Consider the following 25,520-nt stretch of genomic DNA (forward strand, 5'->3'; position numbering starts at 1 on the left):
TGACTAATTTGTATTTTTGAAAAAGAACCTATCAGGATTATGAAGAATTTAATAAGAAAAGAAGAAAGGAGAGATTATTTTCAAACCAAAAAATCTGCAATAAATTTATGGAGATACACTAAACCAAGCTACTCAAAAAACAGAATGACTTTTTTTTATTTTTTTAGGAAATGGTAGGATTTATCAAAACTTAATTTCTTCCTAGAATAGGATGAGAAATTTAAAGAATGCAATCCATAGTGAAAATGTCATCTTGTGAGTAAATGCGCATCTGAGTTTTGTGTGTGTTTAAAAACAAACTGTTTCAACTGTATCAAGATGCTGTGATAACTTTTTGTCAGCATTTTATGATAATACTACCTGACATACATTTAAATTTCATTGACTTGGCATCTTTCAGTAGAAAACTACTTCCCTGGAAATTGCTTAATCAACTCACAGATGAAATAGTGCACTATAAATGTTTTCGGTTTCTTTACATCCTTCTCTGCATAGGGAGTGCTTCTCTCATCAAAATCAGGGAACTTGAACTCTTACCAGTACTAGTGCTCTCTTCGCTTTTCCCAACTCAGCCCACCTTAGCAGCCTGCCTGACCCTCACAAATGAGTCAAAGATGAAAAAACAGTAAGTTCCTGGAGTAAAGCTTTCCAAGAGAAGGCATTTAGTGAAAATGTATCAAGAACTCCTTTTAAGGACACTCGTAGACCTGAACTATTTGCAGAGGAAGCAAGCTTCCTCAATTTAGCTTTTAAGTGACACTCTATTTTAACATAAAGCTGGTCCTCAAAAATGAGGATACAAAGAACAACGTGGGTGCAGTAGGTTTGTTTTGCTTGAGAGCTTGTCACTGCAGGTGTTTTTGCAGGTGCTGGGGTCCATCAGTGCTGGGCACTTTTTAAACATCACCCCCTAAGGGCACCAGGAGCAGGCAATTCCTGAAAGCTGGAAGTCAAGCAAGCGAGGCAGAAGGCTGGCTCGGCTAAGCAGCAATCTTCTCTTGGAAATAAGGCAAAAAAGGAAGGTATTTGCCCAGTGTAAGCAAGGTCAAGTGGCATGGGGAGAATACAGAGATTCTACTTGCCGCTGTAGGGAGAAAAATCAGGCAGCCAAAGCTCAGCTGGAATTGAAGCTGGACAGAAATGTGGGGGACAATAAAAAGAGTTTTCTTCAAACATATTAATGGCAATAGGTAGTATAGAAATATCATTGGCCCGTTACAGGATGAGGATGGTCACCTCACAAGCAGAGATAGAGACAAGGCAGAGGTGTTTAATGCTTTCTTTGCCTCTGTCTTCAACATGGATGACAGATCAAGGGGGTCTCAGTGCCCTGAGCTGAAAGACCATGAGTGCAAGAATAATGAACTCCCATTTGACCCTGAAGATGTGTGGGATCTGCTGCTCCAGCTGGATCCCTGCAAATCTATGGGGCCAGATGGGGTTCATCTGAGAATCCTCAAAGAGTTGCTGATGTCATTGCAAAACCTCTCTTGATTTTTGGGTGGTCTTGGGTATCCGGAGAGGTGCCAGCTGACTGGAAGATGGCCAACATTGTCTCAATTTTCAGGAAGGTCAAGAAGGAGTACCCTGGAAACTATAGGCCTGTCAGTCTCACTTCAGTGCCTGGTACAGTTATGGAGAAGATTATTCTGTGAGGTAATTAAAAACACCTGGAAGACAATGGTGTTGTTGGTCATAGCCAGTATGACTTCATGAGAGAAAAGTCCTGCTTATCAAATCTAATTTCCTTTTAGGACAAGGTAACCCACCAAGTTGATCAAGGGAAGCCAGTTGATGTAATCTTCTTGGATTTCAGTAAAGTTTTCAATACTGACTCTCCCAGGATTCTTCTGGACTAAGTGTCCAGCACACAGCTGGATAAACAAATCTTGCAATTGGCTCATGAGTCAAGCACGGAGGGTAATATTGAATGGGGTGACATCAGGTTGGTGACCTGTCACTAGCAGGGTTCCACAGGGCTCCATCTTGGGGGCCCAGTGCTCTTCATCATCTTCATAAATGACTTGGATGCAGGACTGGAAGGGATACTAAGCAAGTTTGCAGATGACAGAAAACTCAATGATCCTTGTATTCCCTTCCAGCTCATCATATTCTGTGATTCTCTGCTCCTGCCAGGCACTGTTTGGTGTTCCTGGAGTTCCTGAAGGCTCAGAAAAACACTGAAATAGGATGCTGCAGAGATGTTCTTCCCCAGATTGCAACCCAGAAATAACTAGTGAAAGGAAAGACTTTAACCTTATAGAAAGCAGAAAGGACTTTTGTTTTGTAACATGCCACAAAGCCTTATGTTCCTAGATACGTTTAAAGGGCTCATTCTCTTCAAACCGGGCCCGGAGGTTCATGACTGTGCCACTGGCATGGGTTCATATTAACATTTCTGCTGATGTTTCTGATGCCTGGTTCAAGGAGACATTTAGTTTAATTTAGAAACCTCTTCTGCCACAAAATTCCTGGAATCATAACTATTAATAGAGTCACTACTGTATATTATTTTCTATCCACAAAATTTCTGTAAAATATTTCTTATGAAGCAGCCTTTAAAGCGAATTGAAAGATTAATGCTGTGCTAGATGGACTGATAGAGGTGGCATCAAGATGACATTTTCTAAGGATTCTTATTGCTCATATCTGTTTTTTCACAAGCAATAATGCAAAAGGTCTTTCCTACAGAATAAGTGACACTAAGCTATGTAGTGAGTTTACCTGAATAGTAACTCACAGTATTTAACAGAGCTTTTTATTTATGATGTTTTCATTAGCAAATAATGATTTAGAGATACACATGTTTCTTCAAATATAGAAATTTTGTCTATTAAATTAGGATCTTAGCATTATTGTGAGTATTTTGGAAAATAGAGATAATACTTGATTATATTTTACTATGACAGAGCTGATCTGTTCCATTATTTTTAACCTTGAGGTCACTGAGAATTGGAACAACTTGCCAAAGATTTTTGTAGATTGCCCGTAGCTGGAAGTTGGCGTATCCAGATTGTGTGATGTTTCCCCCCCAGAGAAACCTTATTTAGACAGAAAATAAATTCATTCAGGAGATTCCTCTGACCTGCACAGTGTGGTTACAGGATTGTAGCCAGTTACTTTTGGTCTTATAACCTATTACATTACAGTATATTAGATGAACCTGTATAATTGGCACAGGCCTCCCAAAAAGTCCTGTCGTAACTTTGAAATGTGTTGTATGGTAATGAAGTCCAATGCCTCTTACTGGGCAATTGGGATGATGCTCACAGTGCCAGCACTCACAAAACGCTTAAAAATCCTTGGATTGGATTCTGTTCCTGTAAGTAGGGCAGGGATGTAACATAGCTGTGAGTAATGCAACTTAGTTATGTGCAGCTGAAAGCTGTTTGGAAAAATGTGCACACAAAATGGGTGAGAGATAGGAATTTTGCTAACAGTAACCTCATCTCTCAGTCTTAAGGCTCAACTGGACTCACAATCACCTTTCCTTCATGTTGGCTCTGTAACCCAAGTGGTAGTGAAATGGCTATCCAGCTTTCGTGCTCCAGCCTCAAGCAGGTGATATTGAAATTGTAAAATGTCATCTCTGGTTTGTCTTTCTACTGATGTTTGAAACACAGATTATTCCTATGAAAACAGAACTGAAGGAAGACTATTCATTTTAAAGGATTTATAATAGCATTTCAGGGTAAGAGAGTGGAATGATTAAACCCTGTGTTGTCAAATTTGTTGTCTAAGACAAGGTACCTAAATGTGTGCCTGGATGTACACACAGACAAGTAAACAAATAGCTTAGTGTTCAAAAGTCGTGAGCACATTCAGAAGTAATTGAGCTCAGTGGGATTACAAGTGCTTGCTACCTGCATTATTATTTTAATATCTGCTTTAGAGACTTCAGGAAAACTTAAGATCAGGCTTTTATGCCATCCGACCATAAGCTTTCCTTGTCACACTGTGATTATACCCGCAGTCATCTTCCATCAGCCTAGCCAAGAAGTCTAAAAAGTTACTTTTATGATGTAATCCTGGGAATGGTCATCTTCCCTGTAACCTGAGAAGACAGTTCTGTGTCTTCTCAAATATTTGTGTTTCAATCTCAAATATTTGTCAAGCTTTCTGAAACAGGTTGATTTTTATAAATGTGGATTTCATTAATTTCAGTATAAGAGGATGCATCAGAATTTTTAGGATTTTTAGATTTTTGTAGATTTTAAAGTAGTTGTGTAGTAAATATAGGGTTTTAGTATAATTATATAGTCTCTCACACTTTAGAATATAGTAGATAACACTTACCAAAACCTATTCCTCCATTTCATATCGAATTTTCTAAATTCTTTAGGGTTGTTTAGGCTCCTTTCAAGACAGGACTATAGTAAACACATTTTGTTTAAGAACATAGGCATCCCAGGCCTGAACAAGAAGATACCAACATAGTCAAAGTAACTTTCAAACCCAGAACCTTGGAGAAGCTCCAAAGACAGCATGTGCTGTGAAGCAGAGGAAGATGAGGAAGAAAGGGGTCTTGGGATCTCTGACAATCCCAGGGAGGTGTGCCAGGGGGGCAGATTTGGGGAGCTTCTGTAGGGTGGATAGTTCTCGGATTGGATGTAAAATACTATAAAATTGTAGAACCACTGGACATGCGCGTGCACCTTTGTACTCCTTATGCCAGAAGACCTTCATTAAAGACCTGCTCTCTATCTTATCTGTAGCAAATTCACCTGCAGGTTTTTTGTTCCCAGTCTTTAGGCAACAACACCATTACTCTGTGCTGCCTCTACAATTAAAGCTGCTTATAAGGCCTGTAGTGGGTTGTCCCTGGCTGGATGTCAGGTACTCACCACAGCTGCTCTCTCATTCCCTTCTGCAACTGGACAGAGGAGAGAAAAAAACCCAGCAGAGGATTCATGAGTGGAGACAAGAGTTGGGAAAAGTCAGTTACTTATCACCATCATGGGCAAAACAGACTCAAAATGGGGAAATTAATTGAATTTATTACTAACAGGGTCAGAGCAAAAGAGTGAGAAGTAAAATAATCTTAAAAACACCTTCCCTCCACCCCTCCTTCCTTCCATGTTCTCCCTCCCCCCCCCCAGCAGTGCAGGGGGATGGGGAATGGGGGTTATGGTCAGCTGCTGTTTCTGCGGCTGCTCAGAGAGAGGAGTCCTTCCCCTGCTCCTGTGGGGTCCCTCCCGTGGGAGACAGTCCTTGATGGACCTCTGTGGCGTGAATCCATCCCTCAGGCAAAAGATCTTCATGAAACTGCTGTCCTGTGAGTCACTCCTTCATGGGGTGCAGTCCTTCATGAATGAGCTGTACCAGTGTGGGTCCCCCGCAGGGGGTAGGAAAGCCTGCTCCATTGTGGGCTCCTCTCTCCATGGACTGCAGGTCCCTGGCAAGACTCTGCTCCATCTTGGGCCTCTCATGGGGTCACAGCCTACTTCCGATATCTACCTGCTTCACCATGGTCTTCACCATGGCTGGAGTGGCCTCAGCTCTGGCACCTGGAGCACGTCTCCCTCCTTCTGCACTGACCTTGGTGTTGTTCCATGTTCTCACTCTGCTCTTCCCTGGCTGGAATTTTCACCTGCGAAACAACCTTTGGTTCTTAAATATGCTATCACAGAGGTGTTACTATCACTCCTGATTGGCTTGACCTTGGCCAGCGGCAGGAAGCTCATCCTGGAGCCAGCTGGTATTGGCTCCACCAGACAGGGGAAGCTTCTAGCAGCTTCTAACAGAAGCCACCCCTATAGCCCCCCTGCTACCAAAACCCAGTCACAGAAACCCACTACAAGGCCCAAGCAGGATATGTGGTTTTCTCCACATTCTGCCGAATTTCACAGACTAATAGTTTTACCCATCTTTTATGCTTTACTGTACTTGCAGTAAAAACGGAACTAACACTGATTTTTGGTGATTCCCTCACCCCCCTGAAATTGCAATAAAAAATTTGAATATTGTGTAACTTGAATAAGTTGAATAACTTGGGTCCCAGCACCCAATGTGTAGGCCAGTCTCAGCTGATCAGCAGGAACATGGGTGATGCTTCGTTGGTACAGCTGTCATGGGTCATCTAAATGCACTGTTAGGGTGACAAACCCCAAACAACCTGATGCCAACCCAAGGGGTGCCTGCCTTACAATGAGAAAACCTTTGATAGGAGAGGAAATGGGAGGGATGTGTGGGAAGATCAAGTGAGAGTCTTTTAATTTTTGCATATTGTCATCTCAGTTTTCAGTATGACAGCTCCTGCCTGAGATTTCAAGCCATTGCACTAGTCTGAAGAACTGTAACTTTCGCTTTTGACTTTGCTTTCTCTTCTATTGTCATATGGGATGCTTCACCAAACTTGAGGAGGGGGAAGGAATCCTCCAAAAATGCACAAGATTTAGCTGACTTTTAGAAAAGTTGGCACTGACCCCTGAATCTATTTTTAAATAATAGTTCAAGAAATTGTTTCTTCCTGGACAAAGTGGTGTAACTCCCCAACGTGATGCTGGAGTGTTTGTTGGCAAGCCTCAGCTTGCTGCATTTCAGCCAATGTCAAAAACAGAAATGCAATGAATTGCACCCTGGACAAAATGACACCTTTTCTAAAGTATTTTGATGCATGTAAACATATGTAAATTCATACAAATGCATATTTAATCTCCACCCCCCCTACCTTTGCAGATAACTGGATATTGCCATGTTATTTCTCATGCCACATTTTGACTGCTGTTCTATTTCAGTCATAAGACATAAGAGGCTTGGGTTATGGGACTTAGTGCCTGTTAAAACTAATTACCCTTACCATTATCATCAATTAACCCCAATTAACATCAGACAGAAATCCAAAATTGTCACACCATTTTCTACAATTCAGTATAGATGAGTTCAGAGGAACTGATAATGACATCTTCAGGCTGTGTGTGAGAAACTCAGGCTACCAAAAAAGCAAAAGCTTTCTTCTAGGTTCTATACACACATCACTTGAAGAGGCCAAGCAATTGGTGATTTCTGACACCAGGTCACTCAGCTCTTCAGATGGGAGGGGATGTGGGTTAGAGCATGCACTAGGCAACATTCTGCGGGATGACAGCTTTGGCAGCTTTGCCAACAGCCTGACATGGAGGATGTAATACAAGTACAGCCTTTGTCACTTGGCTAATTTCTTTCTCTTCTAGTATTATTGACTGATTTTCCCAGTACATGGCAGTATGCTGTACAATGCTGATTTTGTCAATCTTACAGATATTTAGTCTCTAATGAAACATATGTTCCAGGCCTTATTTTCACTTTCTGCCTGAGGCCATGGGGGCCTTGATGAGTAAGGAGTAAACCTTCTGCTTTACACTACATCTCATTGGAAGTGATGTTAGTGTCCTTGTCCTGAGTCCATTATTCATCTTGTTAAAAGAAAGGAGCTCCAGTTGCAAGATTCTGTGTGTGCAGTGAGCACCTGCTGAAGGAGGGACAACAGCTTACAGGCAAGGGGAGCTGTGCATCAGGAATAAGATCAGTTAAGAGTGGTTGGAGTTGTGATTTAAAATAAAAATGAAGGAATAGCATTAAAAAGAGAAAAACAGATTATACCAGAGAGTTGCTCCTCCAACTTGTATAGAAACTTAAATTAAGTAGCTTGCTCAACAATAGATATTATGACGTTAGTGTGTACAGTTTTGCCACATATGCTTTTTAGACATAGCTTTGCAGTTAAACTAAGAATGAGAGATACAGTCACTCATCCTAAATTAAAATTATGATTTTTTTACAGTAGTCATAGGTAATAGCATAAGTGTATTAATGTTGTTGGCTCAGGAATGCCAAGATTCTTAAAAGATTTGAAGCCCTGGTTGTGGTTCTAGGGCTGGTGAATCTATGAAAGGAGTTTTTTCACAATGTTCAAATTTTCTGCATCGTTTCCTAAATCAGTGGCTTTATCCTGGCTGTCATATGTAGGCTGGAAACCTAGGACAGAACTGTGCATTAGGGGGATAAAGCTCTGCTCAAAATTCTCTGACTGCATCTGCCAGTACAGCTTCTCTGTATCCTCTCGCATCGCTCATTACTTTCTGATCCTTTCTATTGACATCACCTGCACTGGGATTTGGAAAGCTTTCAGGGATGACTATTGCACCTGTGCAAGCAGAAGATGATTGTTTTTCATTATTCTGTTAGGACGTAGTGTGATACTTACGACAAATACCGTGACAACTAAGTCTCTTGTTATTTTAACAGATTTCGTTCTTAATAGAAGGTGAAAAATGTCCTTAATCTTTCACTTTTTTGCAATGCAGCAATGAACATCAGTAATTTTAAAAATTAGTATTTTTCTAATTTCAGAGTCATTTGAAATATACCCCAACTTTTTTTCATTTTATTTTGGTTTTCTACTTTAAGAATGGAACCTCTTTCAGTACACAGTACAAACAAGCAACATGTTATGTTATGAAATATTATCATAATAGAATAATATACACATCTTTGAGGTATATATGTAGCAATGCTTCAGTTCTTTCTATGCTACAAATAGCCCTGGTTACAATATTTTACACCACAGCTCCGAAACTGTGGAATGGCAATGGGCTTCAGGGAGCACAAGTGTGATCTACTGGTCAAAGCATAGGACTGAGAAGGGGAAAATTTATACTGCCATATGCCACTGTGTTTGTGGCCATATCTAAATCATTCTATCTGATCAACTCAAAGGCAGCTTGGTTATATACAGTGGTATCTCAGCCATACCTCATGGCTTTCCTGTCCAAAAAACGGAGTAGGAACAAAAATCATTATCTTATTGACCACAACACTCTTTGGCCCTTGAGAAAGATCAGTAATATATATGCTCCAGAGAAAGGCTCACGAACACTAAATCAAAGAGATTTTGAAATAATTTAGAATTTCCCCCTGCTGTTCTTTTTGCCTCATAGTGAGGCTGGCTTACACTGTAGAGTACTGAGGCTTTAAATCCCTTGTGAATGTTAAGCTTTGTGACATGTTTTGATAACTTCAGTTGAGAAACATTATGTAAGCTAAAATATTATTATTACTAATTGTTTTATTATACAGTGCTCATACATGTCAAGAAATATAAATACTGGAGGCGGAGGGTGCAGGGTGGGGTGCGGAGGCAGCATTTGTCAGCCGCAGGTCTAGAAGCGTTTATGTAACCTGGAATGACAGGACTGGGAATGTTAATAATTTTTTCAAGTGTTGTTCGCAGAAAAAAACATCTCAATATTTTCACTTTTCAAGTTCTTACAGCAAGAAAGAGATTTTCTTCTGTATTCCTGAAACAAGAGCAACTATCTCTCTCTCCTGGCTAGAAAGGAAGAAAGCGCGTGAAGTGAGGAGAGAGGCTGGCTTCATCTATTACTATCATCAAGTTGTCTCTGACCCTTGAAACACTTTTTTTTACATTTTCCTGCTGTCTTGTGTAACAATAGGAATCCAAATCTTGTATTTTGTTGTGTTTCCCCACCTGAACTTACCAAAGAGTAAACTGATGTGGGAATTTCAAAATTTCGGACAAGTCTCAGTCTGCATTTCATAGAATTTTACTCGTCTCTTTCTGTAATATTGTTTTAAACTGCTCATAAGATAAATGGAAGTTTACAATAGCAGAACAAAACTACAAGGATCTGCTAAGCCTTTGATATTTTACTAAGTCACAAAAATATGTATACCCTTCCTGCGATAAACAGCCTGTTCTGCTCCTGAACATCAACTTTACCATTGACACAGTGAAAACGCTGTTGTCCTGATCTCAATTCTTCACCATCCCTGGATCCTATGAATTTGTACATTCTTATGAGAGAGGTAATAGTCCTTTTAACTCTTCCATTTGGCTTGCTTGCAGTTTGCTAAGAGTGCCTGTAAATGATTTTTGCCTTCCAAAATCCCTGTTTTAAATTCCTGAAAACCCTCATATGTTTTTGTAGTATTCCTAGTCTCTGCTCACTTGATTTTAGGAAAATTAATCTCATGTATGGTAGGTGCATAGCAGAGAAATAGGGGCCAAGGCAGCGGGTTGGAGGTCTAGATCTTCTAAGGTTAAATCCTTCCTTTAATTCCTGCATACAAAGCCAGTGATATTGTTAGTTTTGTCTTTAGGATCTATACATAAATAAATGGTGTACACCAATATAGTTCATGGCAGTTTTTAAGTCATCGCTTTTCTTGGCAAGAAGTAGTTAAAAATAAGTCAGTGGTTGTTTTTGAATTTTTTTGTTGTTGTTGTGCTTTATGCGTGAATGTTTATTTGTTACTATCAAAGGCAAGGTCTTGATTCAAAGAGACTTATGGTAATTGTATGACCTAATTAGAATCAAGCTTCTAATCATACATATTTCATAAATAAATTAAATTACTCTGCACATTCCTTTCTTCAGCTTTTGGATATGTATCTGGAGACAAAAATGTTGAGCATGTGTTATTACAAATAAATTATTTGCTTTGCCAATAACAGTTTTGCAAATGTTGGCATGGTGCTGTCTCTTTTGCTGTAAGCTAGTATTTCTTTTTATTAACCATACTAAAAATTGGAATGTGGACAAGTGACATTTTCTTTATTTACACAGAATTTTAATGAACAAAAATGTAACTTGTTATAATTTATAGGATTTGCACGGTGTTAGTTCTGACTAGGTGCAGAGGGGTGCATTGATGCTTTTATTAACACTAACTACTGTACAGTTGCTGCTATCAAGAAATTCTCAGAGTACAAATTAACACAAAAAGCCTTGGTTGCATCTCATTAAGCAAAGCAGATTATCTTTTCAGTCAGTACCTAGCCACAGACTTCTGACTCAAGAACTCATATGATGGGCATAGGGTGATTTTGGACGACTTGGCTGCTGAAAAATTTGAAGCTGCATGGCAGCATTTTTCTGAACTGACAGTAACTTCTCATTATAAATTCAAGAACCTCTGATTTTTAGAAATGGTGAGCTTTTAGTGTTGTCAGCACAAGGCTGTGAGTGTTGCTGCCAGACCCACGCAGCAATCATATGAAGATTGCCAGCACAGAGAGATTTATCTATCCAGTTTTGGCTAGATATCGAAAAGCTGAGATAGTCTTTGGTATGTCATTCAAAGAGAAATCCCAGAAGTAGCTTCTTCTTGCTGTGGGTAATAGATTTAGATTTATATTCATTATATTCATGTCATAACCTTTATGAGACTGACTTGATTTCCCTCTTTGTCTTATTTACAAAACTTCCCTTTCCTCCTATTTCTTCATTTGCTACTGTCTCAGAGGCCTTGTAAAGACAAAAAAATTCCCAAAAACCTAAGCACTCTCAGTGTAAAAAATTTCTCAGACTTGCCTGTCAAGGTCTGACATTAACTCCTTTTCCTCATATGATAGGGGGTAGGTAGGTGTCTGTTGTTTGAAAGGATACTTGCCTGGTGCTTCTTCCTGCCGTTTCACTTTTATACAACATTCTCTTATTTCTTTATGCTATTAATATGAAATTCTATGAATTTGAAGAAAGCCAGAAATTACTCCTTTTTCACTTCCTTTTCACAAATTCCCTTATTCTTTGTTGTGCAGTATAAATTCTGACTGTTTCTAGTGCTTTACTCAGATATTTCAGCAAGCTGAAGAGCTGACTGAGGGCTGCTACCTGCCAGTCAGAATCTGTAGAGGGATGTCTCCACATGCAAGATGAGGGACTTTGTAGCAGGGTCAAGTGTGCATGTTCACTTTGCTAAGTGTCAACTCCAATTACAAAATGCTACCTCCCAACATTTTAAAAAATGTCCCTTCTAAAAGTACATGGGAGTACTCTTAATTGCAGGAAAACTCTCTTTTAATTTTTTATAAAGCTAAGCATAAAAAATTTAAGTGAAAACTTTTAAAGGGTGTACCTTGAAATTTAAGGTTTGCAGTGTTGCTGCAGTGTATCTGGCTCCAAATTCTAACTGTAAATTGGTACAAGTTTCACTGTGCAGTCATTTAATTTCAATTCCATTATCTTTTTCTTAGACTCAACATAAGGTGATTATTCTTCTCTTTGGCTAAGCAATGTAGCTCTTTACTACTGTACACCACAGACTTGAATCAAACTCTGCAGTCATTTGAGTGCGAGAAAGTGCTTCTAGTGTCCTTCACTGACACCAGTGGTGTTGAAACTCAACTCTTTTGTTATAAATGAGGGTGGGTGGTAAAACACTGGAACAAGTTGCCCAGAGAGGTGGGCATTTTTCCATCCCTGGAAAAATTTAAGGCCAGGTAGGATGGAACTCTGAGCCACCTGATCTAGTTGATAGAAGTCCAGTTGAAGATGAAGACTTTAAAGGCTTTAAAGGTTCTTTACAAGCCAAACAATTCTATGATTCAATGAAATTACACAGTCCTTTACTATCCAGAAATAGACAATCTGCAAAGTCAAAATGTGTTTGATAGTGAATACAGAGTTGGAAGAGGGTTCAGGACACACAATAGTCTGGAGTCAGAATGACCAGGTTTAACGCAGTGCATTAAGATTAAATATTTTTCTGTGGCATCTAATCTGGAAAACAGACTACAAGCACTAAGGGAACCTCTATGGCACAAAACCCAGTGAACTCAGTTTTAACAAACTCAGTATTAATAGCAACCCTGTGCAGTGTGATTTTAAGTCCCTCTTTTGAATTAGGCATTTGGACACAGTTATGTAACCATATAAGCACTAATTTTCAGAGTTTATCACTTGTCAGTGCACTTGCTTGCAACACCAGCCTGTCATTCCCTGGATCTTCCTTCCAACCCTCCTTGTAGATGAGTCTTGCATTTGCTAACTTCCTATTACCTGGGACCTCCCTGGTTGGCCAAGACTTCTGGTAAATGATGGAAAGTAGCTTGGTGAGCTCTTCTGCCAGCTCCCTCAGTATCCTTGGGTGCATCTCATCTGGCCCCACGGACTTGAGCTGATGTTGCTCAACATATAAGGCAGGGGGAAGAAAGAGGAAGTGGGGAATGTTCAGAGTGATGGAGTTTGTTTTCCTGAGTTACTGTGATGCATGATGGAGCCCTGCTTTCCTGGAGATGGCTGAACACTTCTCTGTCCATGGAAAGTAGTGAATGCATTCCTTGTTTAATATGCTTGCATGTGTGGCTTTTGTTTTAAACTGTCTTCATCTCAACCCACCAGTTTTCTTGTTTTTACTCTTCTGATTCTCTCCCTCATTCCACTGGAAGGAATGGGCAAATGGCTGTTTGAAGTTTAGTTGACAGCTGGGGTTAAACTGTGACAGTTATTCAGTGGTATCAAATATCCTGTAAGTTTGTATCTGAAGAGAAACCTCAAATATATTACTTACAAACACAGTGAGTACCCTAAAAGTAAAGCAATATATTGAAAGTAAGAAAGCTCAACTGGTAAGAGTATATCATCATATATTTGTTTCATATTGGTTTTTAGTCTGCACAAAAGATGCTGAATGTTTCAAGCTAAACAAACAAATGATAATGGAAAACCTTTAAGAGTAGCAAGTTGGATGAGAAACATTATTGCATATTTAGATACATTTCTAAGTCTGCAAATTATTTCAAAGAAAGAGAATTAAATTTTTTACAAAGTTGCCAGTGTGTTAAAGCTAAACTGCTGGGAACGTTTTTGGATAGCTTGTGATAACAGGTGTAAATTGTAAGCTTCATGGTTATAAACAACACATAAATGACTGCATTGCATCTACTGTGCAGTACAGAAATCTTCTCTGTGCTTCTGCATGTGGATATATTAAATGTTTTGGATTTTGTAACTGTGAAAAGCTGTTTTGCCATTTAAAGTCAGTATCACTAAGCCTCAAACAGTAAGATTATGACTCTCCAATCCACATTAATAATTCAGTATAAAATATCTTCCTGACTCTTGCAGCTGTGTCAGAGATAGAAGGTGTTTATATTTTCTGGATACATTACATTAAAAGCAAAAAGTGTTAGTATGCCACATGCATTTGCAAATGTAGCCATACTGGATGTGCTACAATATGAAGACTATAATTTTGAACCTAGTCCTGCATTACCACTATGTTAATTTCTGTGCACAGTACTGGTTTGTAATAGGCAACTCATGATAAAACTGTCCTACCTGGGCAGGTGATATGGGTAAGGTCAAATAGTAAAACCTGAATTCCAAGACATATTATGGTCTCCATTTGGGGTACGAAGTTCTTCAAAAACATTGGGGTTTGTCCCTCTTATTAAAATAACTTTTAGGTTGGCATTTTGTTTAGTCCTTCAGTTTTTCTCACATTTCCATCCAGAAATGTCAGAATGACTTAATGAAAGAGGCCTACCTACTGTTTGTCAAGCTCGTGCATGTCATATTTGCAACACAATCAGCCTTTTGAAAGCAGAGGCTTATGTGATCAAGTCTTCCTTTGAACTTCTGGATTCTCGTTAGAAGCACAAAGCTTTGTCATGCTGTTGCAATAAATCATATTTTAATAACTGTTAAAACCTTTGAACATAAAGTTTAATAAGAGTACTTTCAGGACTTAAATACTTTCCTTGAGCATCCGTGCTTATGGCCTAAGCCCATTAGATGTTCACCACTTGCCATCTAGGGTGGGGACTGGTATTTGCCTCAAAACAGGGGCTGATTGCAACGAACATTGAACAAATATAGTCAGTAACAGCAGAAGAAAAAGGGTTCTGTTCTAGAGTTTACAGTTTAAAAACACAGGCCTGAAGTCAAGTGTGGAAATGGGGCAGAATGTGCCAGCTGTGCCATCAAGGGTTTCTTTCCCATCTCTTGATAAATTGCTCTTTTTGTAAGGAATCAGATCTGTTTCAGGAATCATCACTGGTGAGCAAGAGTTAGTCAAATTTAAAGACAGCTACAAGAGAAGGTGTGCTGCAAATAGACTGGAGGAAGAAGTGGATAGCACACGCAGACTGAAGGTAGAAAGAAATGGTGAGCATTAGTGGAATGGGAAAGCAAAAGGGGCGTGGAATTGAGAGGCAACTGGTCCTGCTGGATGCATGGTTAGTTTCGCCAAATCACCACGGCACCTGTGTTTCTGCTTAAGGGTCTTGTGTGACCTGTCCTGATGAATCAGGATTCTTCTCAACCTGCTGATCTGGATTTGTTTAGAAATGTTGGCCCTAATAGGGGAAGTATTAAGCTGTATGGCCGTACTGTCTTGGAAGTGGTTGACCACAAAGGGCTGGAGGATGCAGAGGCTTACAGGGTTATAATTCTGGCAGGGCTGTGTCTTTCCCACTCCACTCGGCCATGGCTGAGGGGTTGCTTCCCTGTCTTCTCTCACATTCCCTTCCTAAAATGCTTTTCCTCAGCTATTGAGGTGGCATTAAGCACCTATGGGTGTTATTAGTCACAGCCCTGACAGTGTCGGGGGACGCACAGCAAACCATCAAGCAGGTACAGCTTTCTTTCTCAGCGATTCTTCTTCTAATAAGACATTTAGGAACAAATCCCAAGTGCCATGCCAATGCTTTTATGAACCTGCTTCAGAGCTAGAGTTAGTCCTTTGAGTGCTGAAGCATATTCTTGTGATTTGAATCAATAGCCTCTTTCCACTTAAGCCACCAAAAATATATTTTCATGCTTGCTTCTGCTACAACTAGAGTATAATTGCTGGGGTTTTGTTCATGTAAAACACTCATTTTTAGTTGTTTTTTTTTCTTTTTTCCCTGCGTGGAAGATTGCCACAAACCAAGAATCTAAACAAATCACAATGATCATCACTAATTCTGAGGAGATATATGGTCATTTTTATTACTAAATACAACCATCCATGTGCAAAACAGAATACCATCTGTCAGTGAAAAAATAACCTTTTTTTTATTATTGTGTAGTTTGGGTTTTGTGTTTGTTTTTGTTTTCACAGGGATAAACTAGAAGTTGTAATCTTGACTTTTGCCATGCCTGACCTAGCAGCTTTTTATAGCTAGTGGCCTCAAAGAGCCATATAAGTGGAATATTTATAACTAATTGTAAGCATGTGGTGAATTAGATGAAGTTTTCCTTATAGTTAATAAACAACTGTTTACAATTAGTAAGCAACTGCATTAGAGTTTCTGGTCCTGCACATCTCTTCACATCAACCAGTCAGTCTGTGTGCATACAGTGTGCTCTACATGTGCTCATGTAGAGGGACATGTGCTCTACAATCAGCAAAATAGTCTTTATTTTTTTTTTATTGTTCTATGACACAACATGCAAAAGAATATAGGAAGGTGAATTATATTTTGTGTATAATGAACAAACAAGAAGGGCTGTGTCACTCATAAACAAGTAGTAAGGGTAATCTGGGCTGCGATGAGTTAGTAATGGCTTTCCTAACATATAACCACAAAGGGGAGGCTGTGCCTGTACTAACCTCTGTGCTATAACATTCATTTTCACTAGTGTTTTCAGTACCATTGAAGGATCAAAGCAGATGATAGCTTTCTGCTGGCAAAAATTCTGCCTGAGAGCAATACCTCTCCATTCCAACACCTTTTTTGCAGTTTTCACATATACTGCATTATATTGGTTCTTAATATTCTGCACAGTTCCTGTTATATTATTCCAAACTACTTAACCCTTTAAAACAATATCTAGTCATGTTCATAAGCTCTGTTTCTTAGTTTTCATTAATTTATACTTAAGGCTACTTCAAAGAAGGGATAACCTCTCCTGCTTGTACAGTAGACCAATTGCAGAGACAAAAGCCAAGTTCATGGCTTTCTATGTCATTAGTCTGTGTATTTTGCATGGCCCTGTCAGAAAAGCTTTGTCAAAACAGGAGACTGTAAGATGTGCCTTGGGATAGTCACGCAATATAAAGCAAGCTGGGTGTGACAGAGACCAGAGATGAAAGTTGATGACTGGACTTAATGTGATGTGAAAGTGTTTTGTATAGTAGCTGTCAAATGCTGTGTCATAATTATAAAAGACAGATTGTTACTGGAGATCAGTGGCTTAATGGTGAGTACCACAAATAAACAGACTGAGGGGTTGGAATTGGTGAGCTCCAGGGGTTCCTTTCAACCTTAAGAAACTGTTTCTTAAATAATTTTGTTGATATGAATAATTCACTGCTTGTCAAATAGCCAAACAGGCAGGGTATTATTTTTTCTCTTTGAGCAGAATTGTCTTTACTGCTATTTGCAGTTGGTAGAGATGTGGCCCACATTCAGTGCTGTTAAGCTGGTTTGCATACAGGTAGAATGTTTGAGAAATAGTCACAAAACATGTTTGAGACACAGAAAGGTTATACAATCCATGCTCCTGCCCTGGAACAAGGTTTTCTTGTCTGCCAAGCTATCTGAGAGCTGGTGCTAACAGTCAAATATTGATTACTTGATGATTTTAGTGACCATTAGAATTAATTATTATAGGGAGGAGGTTTAGAGATTAGGAAGAAATTCTTTATTGTGAGGGTGGTGAGAGACTGGAACAGGTTGCCTAGAGAAGTTGTGGATGCCCTAGCCCTGAAATTGTTGAAGGCCAAGTTGGATGGGGCCCTGAGCAACTTGATCTCGTGGAAGGTGTCCCTGTCCATGGCAGGGGAGTTGGAACTAGATGATCTTTAAGGTTCTTTCAAACCCAAACCATTCTGTGATTCTATGATAGAACCACAGAGATTGGAAGGGACACCTGGAGGTCTGTCAAATATCCTTCTCAAAGTATATTCAGCTGCATGAGGTTGCTCAGGGCTGTGTCATGGTGGATTCTGAATCTCAGTAAGGATGGAGATTCCACAGCCTCTCTGAGGAATGTGCTCTGATGTTTGACCACTCTCATGGGAATTATTTTTTTTAAACCTATATCTAGTCAGAATTTCTCTTGTTCCAGCCTTGTGACCATTGCCTTTTGTCTTTCCACCAAGTACCATCTTCTCTATACCCTACAAACATGTAGTTGTATTGTGACCATTGTTTCTTATTTGCACTGAAATAGACCCTAAAGAAGCAATATTGCAGTCCCAGCTCTTCCACAGAGCTGCAAGAGGACAGTGAAACCTCTTAATAGAGAAGCATATGGTTTTTTAGTTGTTTGAAAAGCATTTGTGCAGAGGCCGTTTCTTCTGTTTTAAACTTGCTTTTGAATAGTTGCTAGACAGAAAAAAGCAGCATTGTCACAGGGCAGTGAAGAACATGAAAAAAAACCAGTAAACAAACTTTTTCCTATTTTCTGACATCTTCCAAGGAACAGCAGTGTTACACATTAACATTCATGAATCAAGAAATCTACTTTCTAGATTACCTGGAGGTATTATTTCACTCTGCTAAAACTTGGAAAAGAGCAAGTTAAATCATTCTGTTTCTGCTACTGAGCCTCCATTAAGGAAAGAACCTGCAAAGCTGTACAGGTGTATGCATGCATGTTAGTGCATGCAACTTGTGTGCCCAGTACCTGTGCACGCTGATGCCTTCCATAACAGCATTTTATCACTTCACAGTTTTGTGAGCATAACTCTCCAGGCATAGCTGTCTACTAGTGCACATTAATTAATATGCTTGCATGGACCGATTCCATGGCTTCACTTAGTAACCAGAGAAGAGGAAAAGTTACTCTGTAACTACAAATGTGTGAGGTACAGAGGGGAAAACTATGATTTCATGTGGAAATTCCATGAAATCTCCAGCTTTAGCCTCAGAAATAGAGTTAGCAGTAAAGCCTAGTTAGTTTTTACAAGTCATACTAATTTTCAAACACAAAAACTTCCATACTGACACAGAGTGACCTTCATGACTCTTGTTATTTAAAGATTCTATTCAGCCTTTATGATGGATTAACTAAGCTCTTTATTGGAAACTCACAGATGCCCAATGATCATTGATCATCTCCAGGCTACATAGAATGTGCAGAGTACATTCCCAATTAGTACTTTCTCCATGCATGTGTGGCTTCCAAAGGGCTAATATTCAAAAATCATGAAAAAAAAAAGAGATGGAAATTGATTATGAGGAAACATTTTTATACAAAAGATGTGAATGAAAATTAGGTCCTCAGGATGCATTTATTGTAAGAGCAGAAAGATGCATTCTGTCATCAAGATAGTTTTTCTTGGGAAGACTAGTCTTGGTTCAATAAGGAAGTGAAAACAACTATTTGACATAAAACATGAAAACGGTGAGGAAACTATGCACAGTGATCAATATAAAAAAATTGCTCTGTAAATTGATAACAGGAAGCTAGAAATACGAAGGAAAATCCATAGCAGATATTTTCTACATATACTTGAACTAAAAAAAAAGAGGTCATAGTGAGGGCATAGGTCCTTCTAAATTGCAATGCACAAACTGTTAAAATAAAAGGGGTATTTGGTGCAGGGTTCTTGGTTTTGTTTGTTTGTTTACTTGTTTTAAAAAAAGTAACTTCAGGAGATCAGCTAAAAACATTCCTCCACTTGATGGCAACTGTTTATTTTGTCAGAGGTGTTTTGCTCATCTGGAAGGAAATGCATAAGGCATAACTCATTTGTTAACTAGTTTTGGAGAAATCGGCTGGCCAAAAAGTGTACTACTAGATCTGGGAATGACATATATTACTATATACCTGCCCCAATCATGAATACAGTAGGGGACAAACCTACTTTTATAGTGCTATAGAAATACATGCCTTGAAGCCAGGGCTATGTGTTTAAATTAGGTAAAAATTCCTAGTATATAAAGCAGGGGACACATTAGCATGCTATTTCATATCAGACTTATTTTATAATTTTATATATGGTTTCATTTCAGTACCACTTTGTAAGTGAAAATCTTTATGGTTCAGTTTGGGCTAAAGTTTGCTCTTTGTAATTTCCTATTTCACTGATGACCAATTAATAGTAATTAAAACAATCTTCAAAGAGTCTGCCTTACCAGGATTTGGATGTTAGGTCCACCCTAACATGAGTAGCTGTATTTTAGTGTTGGACTAAAACTGGAGGTCACATAACACTCTGCAGATTGCAGAGCTGTAAGCAGAAAAATTCATTGCAAGTGCTATGCCAGGGAAAAATTAATATGAAAACAACAAACCAACAACCCCTCCCCCCCAAAAAAACCCCCAAACAAACCAACCAACAAACCAACAACACAAAAGGAAATACAAAAACTACAACCAAAAACCCTAAAACCACCAACAAAGCAAAACACTAAACGAAAAAACCTCTAAAAAATACACCAATAAAAAAACCCCCACCCCAACAAACACATTCCTTTGGCTATGATTTTTTTTTTTATGAATGCGTATGGTTATAGCTTATCCCACAAAGCAAAGGCTTTTACATGAATGGCTTCTACATGAGCGAACATGAATGTTCCCTCTACATCTGATGACCAGCCCATACCACTCCTTTGGCTTTTGTCTGTGGTACTGTACATTGACCACATAGCATCTGTGGCCACTAGAGCTAGTTCAGCGTGATGCAGGAGTATCGTACACCACGAACCAAGTGTGAGAAAGTGACCTCCACTATTAGCACCAGTGGAAGAGCTAATGAGGAAAATTTGAGCATCAATTTGAAATTTTAGGAAGAGACTTCCACGAGGTATTTAAACAGCGTACTTCCACAGGAGGGATGTGAGTAGAGCACACTTGTTACTGTCATGCCCAAACCCATGGCCTTGTGCTTCAGGAAACTTCTCCTTACAGGAAACGCCTCCCGGCCCAGTCACCGGCTCAGTAACAGCCGGACCGGCCCCAGCCCCAACCCAGTCCCAGCCCCAGCGCCGCCCCCGCGGCCGCCCCCGGCAGCAGCGCAGGTCGGGCAGGCGGGGGGCGGCGGGAGGAGCGAGGCGCGGCCGGGCCGGGCCGGCACAGCGCGCAGTGCTCGCCCGCAGTGCCCGCCCGCGGGGAGGCTCCGCTGCCCGGCTACTGTTCTTGCCGGACTTTCGGGCTGCTGCCCTTTTCCAGACTTTCTGTGCCCGCGGCATGGCCGGGGTGCCACAGGAGAGCGCCTCCCTTCCGCGCCTTCCGGGCCGCCCGGCCCCGCCGGGTGCGAGTACGGGTACGGGCACGGAGACGGGCTGAGCGTGCTACGGGAGCGAGAGTTCCCCCGGCTCCGAGGTACCGCGGGCGGCCCCGAGGGGCTGGAGGGGGCGGGCAGGACTGCGGGGGGCGGGCCGGAGGCGGGGGACGCCCGGGCCATTCCCGTCTCGACTCGTCTTCTGGCCTTGAAATCGCTAGTGCGAGGAACCGGAGGCGGGGATGCTGGGAGGAAGGGACGCACTCAGTTTGCTGCAGTTCTCTCAGCTATAGGAAGGCGATAAGGGGGCGCTCTCCTCCCTCTCACTCGGTCCCTCTCTCCTAATGCCCCAGAGGTGCCATGGGTCCAGTATTTTGATACAGCATTTTGATACAGCAGCAAAATGCAAAGAGAGAGATTCAGGGCGGGGGAAGGAGGGGAGGGAGAAATAAAAATGGTAAAACCCCTTGGCTAGCGAAAGTTTTGTGTTAGGCAGGCCTTTGTGAACTACTTTTGCAGATTTGTATGGATTTTCCCATCCCCCAACATTCAGCATCCTTGCACATGCTACGTCAAATCTAATCGTGATGGTTATAAAACAACAATTTATTTTACTTAAAGGGGTTATAATACCCGTGATGTTAGCACTTCAGAATACCTGGGGGAAAAACAAAGTGGAGAGTGGAGTTAATAACATCAGTTTGGATGTCCTGAAACTGCTATTTAGGCCACTCTTTCTGTTAAGTTTCATATTACTTCTCTTTTCATAGTATCTTTGAATTTTGGTTATCAAATACAGGAGTGGGCTTTCTCACACAGGGGTGTTTAGTAAAGAATGGAGTTACACTTTGCTTCTAGAGGGATGTGGATAAAAATTAAGCAACAGTTTGAAGAACCTTAAGATTCAGTAGTTGATTTCACAGTCTGGTTTTAGACAGATTAGTTGTGTCACTGAAAGTTTGAATACAAGAAATTGCTTGTTCTAAATTCAGACTTAGATTCTGAAGAGTGGGTGTTTGTAACTCAAACATTTTTAGGCGTTTAAGCTAATGACTTTTCAAAACTCCCAAGTATCAGACTGATTTCTCAGAGGCTCCCCAGTTTTGAAATGAAGTGTATCTGGTAATGAATGATGTCTGGTAAATCAGTCTGGTTCCCAAAGAGAGGTTACTGCAAAAGCAGAGCATTAGGAGTTTTCTTCCATTTGAAAATATTTTGACTAATGTAGGCTACTATTTTGACTAATGTAGTTACACTTTGTTATGCAACCTACTAAATAAGATGTAGATGATAGATAACTTAGAGTATTTGCAGAAAAATAAATAGGTATAAAATAGAATCTGCAACACTATTAGCTAATTGAAATCACATAATTGTCTGTGGTAAGATGACCTATGTTGCAAATTCCTTCGGCCCTTTGTTTTCCTCTTTCAAATTTTAGCATTATCCAATTCAGAAACCCATCATCCATTCGTCTTGAAAGCTTGTCACCTCTGTGAGGAAACTCAACATCCCTTAACTGGTTGCTGTACCTCCATGTGGTATCCTTTGTCTTAAAAACAGTGGCATATCTCCTCTAGTCAAGAACTTGTGCCTTCAAAAAATTACCAGCAGTGCCAAATGAAAGGTGTCCAGGAACAGATTCCTAGGCCACATGTCCCCTGCCTTACATGTCTTTTTGTCTCAAAGCTGACTAAAAGTCCAGGATGGACTCCAGGGACTGACTGACAGTGGAGCAGTGTGTATGACAAGCATTTATACCTTGGACTCCTTTTATTTACTCATGTAGATATATCCCCACTTGCTGAAGGTCTTGGCACATTAATGTTGATGTTATAAAAGTTTTTTAAAGCTCTAGATTTTGTTGCCTTGTGGAATTAAGGCAAAGGAGAGGTGGCTATTGTACAGGTTGGCAGTAGCAATAGTAAGTAAAGGAACCTTCTCCAGATGACTTAGCAAAAATGAGATTTTAGCTGCTCAACCATTTTCAGTGGCCTGCCAGAATGTGCAGGTTGTGGAATGAGGTAGAAGTTTTACATCTCTAGTGGCCTTGGATCAGCTCTGTGGATAAGTCCTGATTGTACAAACAGTGATTCACTAAGGAACTTGTAGCTGTTCATGGGGTTTATCTCTGTTGGGTGTCTCCCTACTGCACCAAGTTCCTGCAATTTTATCCCTTCTAGGAAAAAGCAATCTTAACTTGTTCCATTAGGCAAAAGAGAATGACTTCTATTTTAGGGAGTTAACAGTAGTCATAGAATTAGAAAATGGTTTAGGTTGGAAGGGACCTTAAAGATCACCTGGTTCCAACCCTCTTGCCATGGGCAGGGACCCCTTTCACTAGACCAGGTTACTCAGAGACCCATCCAGCCTGGCCTTAAACACCTCCAGGTATGGGGAGTCCACAACCTCTCTGGGCAACTTTTTCCAGTGTCTCACTACCCTTATAGTAAAGAATTTCTTCCTAATATCTAACCCTGTCCTCTTTCAGTTTGAAGCCATTCCCCCTTGTCTTATCAGTACGTGTCTTTGTGAAAAGTCCCTCTCCAGCCTTCTTGTAGGTCCCCTTTAGGTACTGGAAGAAGCTCTAAGGTCTCCTAGGAGCCTTCTTTCCTTCAGGCTGAACAACCCCAACTCTCTCTTCCTGTGCTCTGTTTATTTGGGGCACGCCTTAAAGATCTTGCCATCATTAAAGCTGGATAAAAGTCCAGATTTTGCTGCTCACTTTTCGTGTGAACAGAATTTTTTGAGTCTCTGTCTAGATAGCCATGAATTAAGCCTAATTTTCAATTTTGGAAGTGTAATCTTCTGAGCACCATGTGATAATAATTATTGCATATCAATCTATTCACTTCTTCCTGATTGCTGATGTTTTGTGGCATCCTCTCAGGACATCTTGTGCAGATTATGTTCTCTGGGGAAGGCATAAATTTTTTCAGTGTTCGCTTGCATGGTGCTTGTTCTTCTGTTTTAGCTCTAGTATGAATAGTTGCACAAATGCCTGTTGAGAAGAAGGCACAACAGATGTGTTATAGGGAACACCGGCTACCAGGCGTACTGTGACACCAGGATTTTTCAAAGGTGGTCTACCTGTAGTCCTAACAAAGTCTTGGGGAGTTTCACTTACAGCTCCATTGGAAGGAAAGTAAGGCTCATACTCAATGTGTGTTGGGGATTTCCCCTTCAGGTTTTGTGAAGAGATAAAGGGAAGTACTTTACTTCCTTAAATCAGCAGGGATCTGTCTCTTTGGCACAGAAGCCTTAAATTTTCCCTTTTAAGCCAGTTTATCTTCACTTTTGTAATTCAAGGGCTGTTAGCTGATGGCTAGAGCAGCCCCTTCTAAAAATATATGTGGAGCCTGTGAAACGGATCCCTGTTTCACAGGCAGCAGCGTATGTGCAATATGTGACCTTGACTTTAATCTTGTGAGCAGCATACCCTTATCTGCAGTGTAGGATTTTAAAATGTGCTTTCAAAATGGATAAGGAAATCAGCAGGAGTTTATAGGTTCTGTTGTTAAGTAATGGGGATGAATATACTTCTGTGATGTTTATCATAGCAAAGAAAATATCAGCTTCAGTTTGTATTGTGGTTTTAAAAAAGAAAAAGCTGACATGTGATTTTGATGCAGCATTTAATCCCAAGATACCTTTCCACTTTCAGTTGTGTGCCAGTGTTCTCTTAATATAGCTGTGGTGGTTCAGTGGGAGATTTCCAAGAGCAATAAGCAGTGGATATTCATCTCCAAATAAAAATCAACACGTATTTGAGAGTATGTATTCTTTAAGGACTGCTGACTATTTGAAGACAGTCTTTAACTGAGGTGAGATGGACTGTCACACTTAAAGTCAAATCAGTTGCTGTTCTGTACTTCAACAGCAGTCACAACAAATCATATCTTATCTTAATAGCATGAATATTTGTGATATGTGTGGTTACATACAACTAACAATAATAACACAACTTGCCTGTTAAACAAAAAAAAAAAGCAAACTAGGCTTTGAGTAACAGAATTGACCTTTATTTCTTTGGAATTCCAATGATGTCCTGTGAACCAGTCAGCTGTACAAGAGCTTATTGTGTTGTTGAGTTAAGGAATAGCTGGGTACTGGATCTGACCTTACACAAAAATAAGTCCTTTTACTCATATTGCTAGTAATTATTTTCCTGTTAGTAGGAGATCTTCTCTTTGCACTGCAGTTAGTCCTCAGGGGCTTGGTTAGCAAAAGTCAGCTCTGTCCTCTGAGAACAGAAAAGCCTGTTTTGTCACGTTTGGGATAGTCTGGTGTTTTGGCTGAATTTCAAAAGTAGGAAATACATTCTGATGTGTCAGCTCAGAGTAATTTTGTTGATAGGTAGCTGATGCTCACGTTTTATGAAACTTGTGAAGATGAGTGTACTGTGAGCCTGAAGAGTTGTGCTTATCTCATGATTGCAAATGTAGGCGGGACCTTGGATTCTCTACTGCTTTGCCAGTTTGCTTGCCTTGTCAAACCAGATATTCTACCAGCCTCATGTCTGGGGTTTTTTCTTTATTTTGAAAAATAAAAAAAATTTTGAATAATTTTTGTATCCTAAATAATTGAGATTTTATTATTTTTTACATCTGTGGAGGTTTTTGGGGTTTGTTTAGTTT

At 40.1% G+C, this 25,520-nt stretch overlaps 1 protein-coding gene across 1 annotated transcript in view; it reads left to right on the top strand.

Annotated features, from left to right (window-relative positions):
- The first annotated feature begins 20,228 nt into the window (after positions 1-20,228).
- MOCOS (molybdenum cofactor sulfurase) overlaps positions 20,229-25,520 on the top strand; it is a 210,725-nt gene continuing 205,433 nt past the window's right edge. Inside the window, 3 exon segments of the mRNA XM_032682306.1 lie at positions 20,229-20,288; positions 20,623-20,901; positions 20,903-20,984. Coding sequence (XP_032538197.1) covers positions 20,229-20,288; positions 20,623-20,901; positions 20,903-20,984 — 421 coding nt within the window.

This window comes from Chiroxiphia lanceolata, chromosome 1 (genome assembly GCF_009829145.1).
Source record: "Chiroxiphia lanceolata isolate bChiLan1 chromosome 1, bChiLan1.pri, whole genome shotgun sequence".
NCBI lineage: Eukaryota > Metazoa > Chordata > Aves > Passeriformes > Pipridae > Chiroxiphia > Chiroxiphia lanceolata.